At 44.1% G+C, this 12326-nt stretch overlaps 1 protein-coding gene and 1 pseudogene across 1 annotated transcript; both read left to right on the forward strand.

Moving 5' to 3' along the window:
• Positions 1–6490: 6490 nt before the first annotated feature.
• Positions 6491–6864, forward strand: LOC123490903 (annotated as a pseudogene).
• Positions 6865–8341: 1477 nt separating this feature from the next.
• Positions 8342–11358, forward strand: LOC123490902 (metastasis-associated protein MTA2-like; the record flags this gene model as incomplete). The annotated part of the gene is made up of 4 exons (XM_045220739.1): positions 8342–8447; positions 8661–8839; positions 10268–10413; positions 11290–11358. Coding segments are annotated over exons 2-4 (362 nt in total), but the record flags the coding sequence as incomplete, so codon positions are not given.
• Positions 11359–12326: the final 968 nt, after the last annotated feature.

The raw sequence follows: 12326 nt of genomic DNA on the forward strand, positions 1-12326 counted from the left end.
ATCCATGGCACTTAGTTGTAAGAGTAGGGGTGTTAACCCCGGTGTCCTGGCTAAATTCCCAATCTGGCCCTCGCACCATCATGGCCACCTAATCATCCCCAGCTTCCAACTGGCTCATTCATTCCCATCCTCTCCTCTGTAACTATTCCCTAGGTGCGTTGCATGTAAATGAGAATGTGGTCTCAGTCAACTTACCTGGTAAGTGGTTAAATAAAGGGTTAAATAAAAAACATTTTGTATTGAATAACAGTGTAATGAAGAAAACATTGTTGTAAGGAACAGCTAGCTTGTGCTTGTCATAACATACTCGCATTGCTAGGTTGCCATAAAGTGTTTGTTTACATGACCTTTGACTGTTGTAAACACTGGAGTATGTCTACTCAATACAAATGTGACACCTAGTGGTGACATTACGAACTGCATTTTCAAAGCTTATTTGTGAACTTGTCAACAGTGCCCTTTCAGATTTACTTTGAGACAAGTTTCATTAATTCAGCCAGCCATCCCTTTGGTGGTTTAGCACAAACACTTGTGCATACTTATCCACTGCCATAGATAGGCATATCTTTAAGTGGTACCTAAGAAGGTAAACTAAATAAGTTTTGTATTTACTGTCATATTTATAGAGGTATAGTTGATTTTTGATGGATATCCTGTAAACCACAAATAAAATGTTCTTAAATTATGTAAATTGTAATATTTTGTTAAGAAATCATCATTTAGAGTGTCTGTTTATCCTTTGGAGCACAAATTGTGTAAAACATTTTTTTTGTAAAACATTGTTTTATTCCAACTCTAAAAATATATATATATCGGCAGATGTATCGGTAATCGGTGACTTTTGCTTCCCTAAAATCGATATCGGACCCAAAAATACCATATTGGTCGGGCTCTACCACTGACCATCTGTCCAAGTCCCTCCACCACCTCTGAGCAAGCAGCATCACCACAGCTTGGGCCAAGTGGCTCACACACACACACACACACACTTGCATGCGGCACACACACACAAACACACAGGCGTGGAACACCACGCGCACACAAGCACACATACACACACACACACACATACATACACACACGCACGCGTACACACACCTCTCTTCCCTCACCGCTCTTCTCTCATTAGTCACAGGCGGTAGGGCTGCCGTTCCCTCACCAATGGGAGGCCGTTCACATCGGGCATGAGGACCACCTCCCAGTCGGTGATCAAGCGTCAGAAAGTGAACCAGGGAGATGCACCCAACCCTGTGGTGTTTGTAGGGCCACGAAAGACACCAGGTACTGTCCTTAGCACAGAGTTCTGTCTGTATCTAGTAGCAGACAGCAATGGAGGATACTAATTAGATTCTGTCCTTTTTGTTGAGAAATGTACAGAGTTGTACCCTGAGTGTACAAAACATTAGGAACATTGCTCTTTCCATGACATAGACTGACCAGGTGAATCCCGGTGGAAAGCTATGATCCCTTATGGATGTCACTTGTTAAATCCACTTCTAAGCAGTAGATGAAAGGGAGTAGACCGGTTAAAGAAGTTTTTTAAGCCTTGAGACAATTGAGACATGGATTGTATGTGTGCCATTCAGAGGGTGACTGGGCAAAACAAAATATTGATGTGCCTTTTTGAAACGGGTAGTAGGTGCCAGGCGCACCGGTTTGAGTGTGATCGAACTGCAAAGTTGCTAGGTTTTCTACACTCAACCGTTTCCCGTGGTGTATCAAAAATGGTCCACCACTCAAAGGACATCCAGCCAACTTGACACAACTGTGGGGAAGCATTCCCCGTGGAACACTTTCGACACCTTGTAGAGTCCATGCCCAGCGAATTGAGGGCTGATCTGAAGGCAGAAGGGCTGCAACTCAATATTAGGAAGGTGTTCCTATTGTTTTATACACTCAGTGTATATATGGAATACCTGACATAAAGGGATCAATCAGATTCTATGGCAGTAGATTCAGTGGGAATTTGCCTTGCCAAAGTTTTTTTTTTTTTCCAAAAGTTTGCATTTGTTGATTCATGTGTAATATTGCATTAAACTAGCTTGAAAGACGAGAAGGATTCACTTCTTTGCACCTGTGCACTTTGATATTATACTCCTAGGTGTGCTTATGTGGATCTTGTCAGTCCAATAGCTAATTTACTGTGTTGTTTCTCCTCTCAGGGGGTCTGAGGAAACACCTGACCCAGTCTGAGATGCGCGTGCAGCCAGAAAACCCTCACCTCCCTGTCAGGGTCAAGCTGCCCTTAGGCCCCGGCCCCTGGTACTGCCCATCATGCCATCCAGCACCAGCGAGCCCATCGTCCTGGAGGACTAAGGTGGGGCTGAGAGCCCCCCACACTGCAACACTGGCGCGCACCACCGCGCACCCACCTGCTAGGGCAGCAGGGCACGTCATACCAGTAGTTGTTTTCTGTTGTCAGATTTTTTATTGTCTTCTGTTCTGTTACTTACGCAAAAGCTGACGACTGCTCACCTCACACACACTTTAGTGACACTCACATGCATACTTTGCATTGAGTTACACATATACATGGCACCATTACTTCTCTACACACACTTACACCCACTTACAGCGCGTAGGCTTTGGGCCTGTAGTATTTTATTCCGGCTCTTTTTGCTCAATTATTTCGCTCCTCTTTTTTAAGCGTGAAATATTTTAAATGTGTAATTTGAAAATCAGAAATATTTCTCATCCTGAAATAATGGTGTTAAAACACACTTTATTTTTTCCTCCAGATCTTATTTGTGTAAATATTTGCAGAATTTTGAGGGGGTGACACCTATTTGGTTGGGGACGGGTGGTGAGTGGTTGGGAGGGCCATAGAAAGAGAATATAAATACTAGAAGGGACAAAGTCCCTCAGACCACAGAATTTGACTGAATGTCCATTCTAGGTATTCTAATTCTATTGGGAATTTTTTAGCTGTTTCTTTGATTCTTTTCTGGGAAAGTCTATTTAGATGAAGGTTTCATTCCATGTTCCATCATAGGTCTGGGAGGTTGAGGTAAAGTGCTTTGTATGACCCATCATTCAAGCATACTTGTCAAATAATCCGATTTTACTTTTTGACACTCATTCTGTTAGACTTTAATTTGCACCATCACCCTGCCCTCTCCACACACCGAAAAAGAACGACCCCCCTATCGCTCCACAAGCCTATCAGAAGTTACGTTTGATGGGTTGATAGTGAAGAAACACATGCTGTTGACCCCTAGTAGTTTGAGCGCCGTTTTTTCTAGTTGATTGTTGTCACAATCAATTTGAGTCTGTCTTGTCTCCTATCACTTGATTGTCATGCGTTACAGCCATGTTTTACCCATCTGGAGAGAGAGACATTCTGGATCCTTCTCTGTAAAGCCTTTGGGGTGCGTTGGTTTTGACCGCTAGAACGACTGCTCGAGTACAAGGTCTTGTATCATCAATACAATGGTAGTGGAGAGTAATGGTTTAGGAAAGGTAATGTAGGTTAACAGGATAGAAGAGATTCATCTCACGTAGGTTTGGAAGATATTCAAAAAGTGTGTTCTGGATGCGGATCTGATGGGTTACTGTGGTTTGAGACATGCGGGGAATAGATGCTGTTGTCTTTAAGGCCTTATTGTGAAAATATGGTTATTTTTCGTGAAGGAGACAGAATTAAGCCATAAACATTCATGGTGTGTATAACTCTATTCTAAGATGGCCCCCTGTGCATGTTTCCACCTGTCGTATAAAACATACTTTCAGATCCCCCCACTCCATAGACTAGGTCACAGCATTTATGACAATGGACTGTTTGGCTCTTGCTTTTGAATGGAAATGGAAAAATTATGTTTCACGAGCTGGTTGTCAGAATGTCGTTGCTTCGAAAGCAGCAGATATGTATTGGCTTGGGTACAGAAGTCATGTTTTAAATGATATGATGATGGGAGAGGAATCTCCAGTGATGTCTCTCTACTTGTGGATTGATTTGGTTTGAATCTTTATTTTACCCTTTTGTGTTTTATGATGAAAGGGTGTCGTTAGATTAAATCAATGCTTAATTGGATATTATTATAATTCCTCATACTCCCTCAGGTGTTGTGAACTGACAGCCAGTACTGAGGTAGAAATGAAGGATTTATATGCAAGTTTGGTCCCAATGTGGGCTTTTGCAATGTTTCTAAACAAATTGTAGTGTTAAAATGCTTAGCGAAAATACTAATCTGAAGAGAAAAAAACTTGGCCTATTGAAAACGTCAGTGTTTTTTTTATATAAAACCTTAAAAAGCTTGTAATTACTTCCATATTTTGGAGAGGGTTAAAATACATGTGCATGTGAACATTGCTCTCCGTCATTGAGTGGGATTGGGATGGGAGGACGGGGGATGGTTGGCCATCAAAGCAGTTGGGAGGATGAAGAGGGGGTTAGAATTTTGTATGTTGGGAGAGAATTATGCTACAATTAAACATTTTTTCTCAAGTGTTTTTTATTCCAATGTGTCTGTATCCTTTTAATGTATCTTGATAAGAAAATAAATAAAGATTTTTTTTTCTTCGTGGTCGTATACACATTTCTCTTTTTCATGCCTGTACTTTTTCTGAGTGTGTAAGAAATGCATTGTCCTCTAGTTGTCAGTGACAACAAATGTAAACACATGATTAAAATGTAATTACATCTCACATTAAATGTAATCCTATCCCAATTGAAACCTAAATTGTGAGGCATACATATGAGCCACATGATGGTGTTGGATTTGTTTGTTTTTTTTAAATGCACTGCAACCCTAGCTAGATGAGTCCCCCAAACATGCAAATTATATTTATTATATTCAAACAGGGCACTTATCAATCATGATCACACAATATTGAATGTCACACAAAGGTTTATATTTTCCCCAACAGAAAGCATTTAATTAACAAATTACACGGGTGAGAGGTTGACCTCCAACCGTGGTGTAAATTGACGAACAGAATGGGGTTGATGTACTAATGGGCTTACCGTTAGTAATCAGGGAAGTAATTGTTTATTGCGCCTGTGCGGCCCTCTGATCTTGCCTACTTTGATATGGGGCCATTTCATCCGGCGCTTAAACTGCAACGTTGTCGCAGAGCTTCAACGCAATTGGCCGGTTGCTAATGAATACCAGCTACGTCGTATCTGGTTGGGTGGATTCGAACGCCCACGGACTTTTAGGGTTGTACAGCTAAGCCTCATTTTAAAGGGAACGCGGGAGTGGGAACTTGATCAATATATTTTTAAACTGACAGCGACAGATAGTACATGCGACTTCATAACAAAGAAAGCAGGGTAGTATGTAGTCCACGTCTTTAGCGAAATACGTTTCCCTTTTTCCGCAATTTCTACGAATTGCATACCGAAAACGTATACATCTAGAATTTGGTTTGGACATTGAGGTTGCGATCTAACAGGTGTTGAGTACATCGGGGAAAATCTTATCTTCAATTCGCAACAATGTTTGGAGGTAAACGGCTTGTGTGATACAGTACTTTGTTTCAGAAATAGTTTGTCAGTGTGATACTTGGTCTCGGTAGCATACACTGCTTTATTGCATTTTCTGAGTTTAAAAGCCTTACTATCCACTTTAAATTAGTCAGTTGTTTGTGGCAGCTGTTGAAATGCAGTATTCAGTCATGTAGATAGCCAGCCCAGATTCCGACTTTCATTCATTTATTCTCTAGTCGAAACGGTGCTTTTCCAGAATGTGGGTAGGCAAAGTGCTGTATATGGCTGTAAAATGTACTTCAATCCAGGGATGGATTATGTCGCTGTACTACTAATTATCCAGAAATGGTGAATCGAAAAGATTGGAATATTGTTTAAATTAAACTGCCGTTTTCGTCAGCATGGTGAGGCTAATACTTTTTAGCGCATTTAATTCAATGAAAATGTGACAGCCAGTGTTGTCGAATCCAATGGGTTGCATTAGCTAGCCTAGCATGCTGACGAAAACGGCATTGTAACTCAACTAAACTAGGCAGTATTTCAATCTTCTCGACATAAAATGTTGGATAATTAGGGGAGTAAAGCGCCCTCTCCCCCATCCCTGGATTGAGGTACATTATCTGAGCTATATCTCGCCCCCGCTCCGCGGTGTCCTGATCATTGCAGCCTGCCATTCAGACCTTACAGGAAATGTAATTACAGCGACCATGATCTGAATCTTTAGGCTATCATGTGGATAGATCAGATTAGCATGTCCCTTTTGTCAGCCTACTCTTGTTTTTGACATTGCGTGATTTTGCTGTCATTAGTGTCTTCACCTACACAATACACTGAGATCCAGTATTGCTAGAGTACTGTTGAATTTTGACCTTGCCTCTAGACCCAGTTTTTCATGGGCCTAAATAGTCTAGGCCTACCATCCAAATAATAATTTAGCCCTGATATTAAATATGCCTTTCTCCTCAGACCAGCAGTGACAACCTGCCCATGTTCTCCTACCAAGATGAGGGGGATAGATGACCTGTGCCCAGGGAGCAGGGCTCAGCTGGTGTTGGGGGAGACATGTCCCTGGCTGAGGCCCTCCTTCCCCTAGTAGAGTCTCCCTCTCTCCCCTGATCCCCTGGAAGTGTTCCACCCGCTACATAAGACAGAGCTCTGCAGCCGCTATGCTGAGACGGGCTTCTGCATGTACGCAAAGCGCTGCCAGTTTGCCCACGGCTTCCATGACCTCCACGTGCCCTCCCGCCAACTCAAGTACAAGACGGAGCTGTGCCGCACCTTTCCACACGGCAGGCTACTGCGCCACGGCATCCGTTGCCTGTTCGCCCACAATGCCATGGAGCAGCGCCCCACCCGCTCACCTCAACATCCCCTGCCGGACTTTCCGCTTCATTCGGCGTGTGCCCTTCGGCAGTCGCTGCAACTTCCTGCATTGAGAGTGACGGTAGCGGCAGCTTCAGTGGTGGCGGCCTGAGTCTCCAGACAGCGCTGCTGAGGATAAGGTCCCCATTGCCAGGCCCCAACCATACACTCAGGGCTGGAAGCCCCGCAGGGCCCTGGCGACCTTCAGCTCCTTGGCTTCTGCCTCTACGGGCTGCCGCTTCCAGCACAGCCTGACCAGCAGCATCAGAGGCCCCTGACTCCACCACCCAGGGGGTGACTGCACTCTCAGCTGTCCGGGTGGGAGAGCCCTGTCCACAGCCTCAGACATGTTCTCCTCCCTCACCCCCTGCTCATCCAACCCCCCCCCCTGCCTCCCTCTGGACTACTCCTCCCGGTCTGAAACATTGTTTCAGCTGCTGCACACTTTCACCACCTTTGTCAAAGAGTAGGAGGGTCTTAGTTATGTGTACAATGAAAGCAAGTATGGGCAGACATAATTTTTAGGTGATGGGGAAACTCCTTTGGAATCTTATTAGCGCCCATTGTGCATGTTGCCAATGCTACTTAAATGGGCCTCAAGGTGCGTTCTGGGACTAGGAGAGCGGCTCCTTCAACGAAAGTGAATGGGAGTCAATTGGGTGCTAGCTCAAAAAAACCCAACATTTGCATGAATTTCGTCAAGAAGTACAACATTACAAATATATTTCCAAGATGTGAGAGAATGAACTTGCTATTTGTAATATTGTATAGCTTTGGAATCGTGACATTACATACTTTCGAGAAAAATAGGCACAGTATGAAAAATGTATGCACTCATTAACTGTAAACTCTGGATAAGAGCGTCTGCTAAATTACTAAAATGTAAAAGTTAAAATCTGACTGAGAAGAGATTCCGTGACGATGAGTTAGGGACCAGATGACGCAGAGGACGTGAACGCGATTGGTCGACAGTCTGCTGGGTGGGGCGTTAAACGTTCCTCCATTCATTGCCCAATGGGATTCCTATCTCCTCCTTTCTCTAATATCTCTGGTATGGGTAGCTGCAACCCAACATGGCGACCTGGGTCTGGGCGAGGGTGTGTCGAAAGGATACTGGGATGTTGCCACCCCCTTCTCAATGAAAGAGCGAGAGGGCCGGGGGGTTGGCTGTGGAGATTGGGACCCTCAAGGCTCAATAGTACATTGAAACTGGCTGGGAAACATCCGACTGGGAGGTGGGATCATGGAACAGTGGAACACGTTCTATTTCAGTGCCAGAAAAATGGGAGGAAAGGGAGCGATTGTTATTGGATTTGAGGAGCAATGGGGTTGAAGAGCCAAGATTAAGTGAACAGCTGGGTAAATCTTCAGGGGGATGTATTGGGTAGGATTTAGACCTTCCTGTCTCTGGTCCACACTACAATCCAGTTGGTAGCTGTAATGCACATGGAAAATTGGTTGCCAACCGCCATAAAAAGAAATCCGCAGAGGTAGTGGTTGTGGGAGTGACGCACATTTGAGTGATAGCCAATTGGACCAATCTTTTGTTCTCGGAAGGCTGGCTTTCCGGAAAATGTCAGCGGCAGCCGAGTGAGGTTCCTGTGCACGGTTTAGAGCGATAACCTAGCAAATTCATACTATCCAGTTGCACCAGTAGGTAAGTGATTGAGTGGCATTGAGTTACAGTCTGTTGGCATTGTTTTCTGTAAAGTTTTAATCGTCGCCTTTGCACGAATCAGTTAATATTGAAGGGTGCACGCATCAAAATAAATTGGCTAGCTAATAAACCATATTCGTTCACGTTAGCTAGCAAGCTAACTATACCAGCAAGTTACACCTGTGTGGTTATTTTGCAGGTCTCTCTCTGCAGAGCTGCGGGTGTACCGGGACGCTGCCGTGAGCATGGCGGACAGGGAGGAGAGGCCCTTCGCTGAAGTCCCCAGAGAGTCTGTCAAACTCATGGCCGAGAGTGCAGAAGTGGAACTCAGCGACGATGTGGCTGCTTTGCTGGTTGAAGATGTCTGCTACCGGCTTAGGGAAGCCACACAGGTAAACAATGAAACAGGTACCAAATCGATGTTTCAGTCATCAGCGCATGCCATTTGCAGTTGACATTTATAGGCAATACATTTTGTAAACAACCCTGCATCCCACTGCTGGCTTTCCTCTGAAGCTAAGCAGTGTTGATCCTGAAAGGTCCCTGGATGGGAGACCAGATGCTGCTGGAAGGGGTGTCGGAGGGCCAGCAGGAGGCACTCTTTCCTCTGGTCTTTAAAAAGAATAACCCAGTGCCCCAGGGCAGGGATTTGGGACATTGCCCTGTGTAAGGTGCCGTCTTTTCGAATGGGACGTTAAACGTGTGTCCTGACTCTCTGTGGTCACTAAAAAGATCCCATGGCACTTATTGTAAGAGTAGGGGTGATAACCCGTTGTCCTGGCTAAATTCCCAATCTGGCCTCGTACCATCATGGCCACCTAATCATCCCCAGCTTCCAATTGGCTCATTCATTCCCCATCCTCTCCTCTGTAACTCATTCCCTAGGTCGTTGCTGTAAATGAGAATGTGTTCTCAGTCAACTTACCTGTTAAGTGGTTAAAAAAAGGGTTAAATAAAAAAACATTTTGTATTGAATAACAGTGTAATGAAGAAAACATTGTTGTAAGGAACAGCTACCTTGTGCTTGTCATAACATACTCGCATTGCTAGGTTGCCATAAAGTGTTTGTTTACATGACCTTTGACTGTTGTAAACACTCTAGTATGTCTACTCAATACAAATGCTGACACCTAGTGACATTACGAACTGCATTTCAAAGCTTATTTGTGAACTTGCTCAACAGTGCCCTTTCAGATTTACTTTGAGACAAAGTTTCATTAATTCAGCCAGCCACCCCTTGTGGTGGTTTATCGCACAAACACTTGTGCATACTTATCCACTGCCATAGATAGGCATATCTTTAAGTGGTACCTAAGAAGTAAACTAAATACGTTTGTATTTACTGTCATATTTATAGAGGATATAGTTGATTTGATGGATATCCTGTAAACCACAAATAAAATGTTCTTAAATTATGTAAATTGTAATATTATTGTTAAGAAATCATCATTTAGAGTGTCTGTTTATCCTTTGGAGCCAAATTGTGTAAAAAAATTTTTTTTGTAAAACATTTTTTTATTCCAACTCGGCAGATGTATCGTAATCGGTGACTTTTGCTTCCTAAAATCGATATCGGACCCAAAAATACCGTATTGGTCGGGCTCTACCACTGACCATCTGTCCAAGTCCCTCCACCACCTCTGAGCAAAGCAGCATCACCACAGCTTGGGCCAAGTGGCTCACACACACACACTTGCATGCGGCACACACACACAAACACACAGGCGTGGAACACCACGCGCACACACACACACACACACAACATACACACACGCACGCGTACACACACCTCTCTTCCCTCACCGCTCTTCTCTCATTAGTCACAGGCGGTAGGGCTGCCGTTCCCCACCAATGGGAGGTCGTTCACATCGGGCATGAGGACCACCTCCCAGTCGGTGATCAAGCGTCAGAAAGTGAACCAGGAGATGCACCCAACCCTGTGGTGTTTGTGGTCGAAAGACACCAGGTACTGTCTTAGCACAGAGTTCTGTCTGTATCTAGTAGCAGACAGCAATGGAGGATACTAATTAGATTCTGTCCTTTTTTGTTGAGAAATGTACAGAGTTGTACCCTGAGTGTACAAAACATTAGGAACATTGCTCTTTCCATGACGTAGACTGACCAGGTGAATCCCGGTGGAAAGCTATGATCCCTTATGGATGTCACTTGTTAAATCCACTTCAATCAGTAGATGAAGGGGAGGAGACCACAGTTAAAGAAGGTTTTTTAAGCCTTGAGACAATTGAGACATGGATTGTTGTGTGCCATTCAGAGGGTGACTGGGCAAAACAAAATATTAAGTGCCTTTGAACGGGTAGTAGGTTCCAGGCGCACGGTTTGAGTGTGTCGAACTGCAAAGTTGCTAGGTTTTTCACACTCAACCGTTTCCCGTGTATCAAAAATGGTCCACCACTCAAAGGACATCCAGCCAACTTGACACAACTGTGGGAAGCATCCTGTGGAACACTTTTGACACCTTGTAGAGTCCATGCCCGACGAATTGAGGCTGATCTGAAGGCAGAAGGGCTGCAACTCAATATTAGGAAGGTGTTCCTATTGTTTTATACCTCGTTATATATGGAATACCTGACATAAAGGGATCAATCAGATCTCTATGGCAGTAGATTCAGTGGGGGAATTTGCCTTGACAAAGTTTTTTTTTTTTTTTTTTACCAAAAGTTTGCATTTGTTGATTCATGTGTAATATTGCATTAAACTAGCTTGAAGACGAGAAGGATTCACTTCTTGCACCTGTGCACTTTGATATTAGACTCCTAGGTGTGCTTATGTGGATCTTGTCAGTCCTATAGCTAATTTACTGTGTTGTTTCTCTCCTCTCAAGGGCTCTGAGGAAACACCTGACCCAGTCTGAGATGCTGCGTGCAGCCAGAAAACCTCACCTCCCTGTCAGGTCAAGCTGCCCTTAGGCCCCCGGCCCCTGGTACTGCCCATCATGCCATCCAGCACCAGCGAGCCCATCGTCCTGGAGGACTAGAGGTGGGGCTGAGAGCCCCCCCCACTGCAACACTGGCGCTACACCACGCACCCACTGCTAGGCAGCAGGGCACGTCATACCCAGTAGTCGTTTTCTGTTGTCAGATTTTTTTATTGTCTTCTGTTCTGTTACTTCGCAAAAGCTGACGACTGCTCACCTACACACACACTTTAGTGACACTCACATGCATACTTTGCATTGAGTTCACACATATACAGTGGGGAAAAAATGTATTTAGTCAGCCACCAATTGTGCAAGTTCTCCCACTTAAAAAAAGATGAGAGAGGCCTGTAATTTTCATCATAGGTACACGTCAACTATGACAGACAAATTGAGAAAAAAATTTCCAGAAAATCACATTATAGGATTTTTAATGAATTTATTTGCAAATTATGGTGGAAAATAAGTATTTGGTCACCTACAAACAAGCAAGGTTTCTGGCTCTCACAGACCTGTAACTTCTTCTTTAAGATGCTCCTCTGTCCTCCACTCGTTACCTGTATTAATGGCACCTGTTTGAACTTGTTATCAGTATAAAAGACACCTGTCCACAACCTCAAACAGTCACACTCCAAACTCCACATGAGCCAAGACCAAAGAGCTGTCAAAGGACACCAGAAACAAAATTGTAGACCTGCACCCAGGCTGGGAAGACTGAATCTGCAATAGGTAAGCAGCTTGGTTTGAAGAAATCAACTGTGGGAGCAATTATTATGAAATGGAAGACATACAAGACCACTGATAATCTCCCTCGATCTGGGGCTCCACGCAAGATCTCACCTGTGGGGTCAAAATGATCACAAGAACGGGTGAGCAAAAATCCCAGAACCACAGGGGACCTAGTGAATGACCTGCAGAGAGCTGGGACCAAAGTAACAAAGCCT

Source organism: Coregonus clupeaformis, unplaced genomic scaffold (assembly GCF_020615455.1).
Source record: "Coregonus clupeaformis isolate EN_2021a unplaced genomic scaffold, ASM2061545v1 scaf5415, whole genome shotgun sequence".
Classification (NCBI taxonomy): Eukaryota; Metazoa; Chordata; class Actinopteri; order Salmoniformes; family Salmonidae; genus Coregonus; species Coregonus clupeaformis.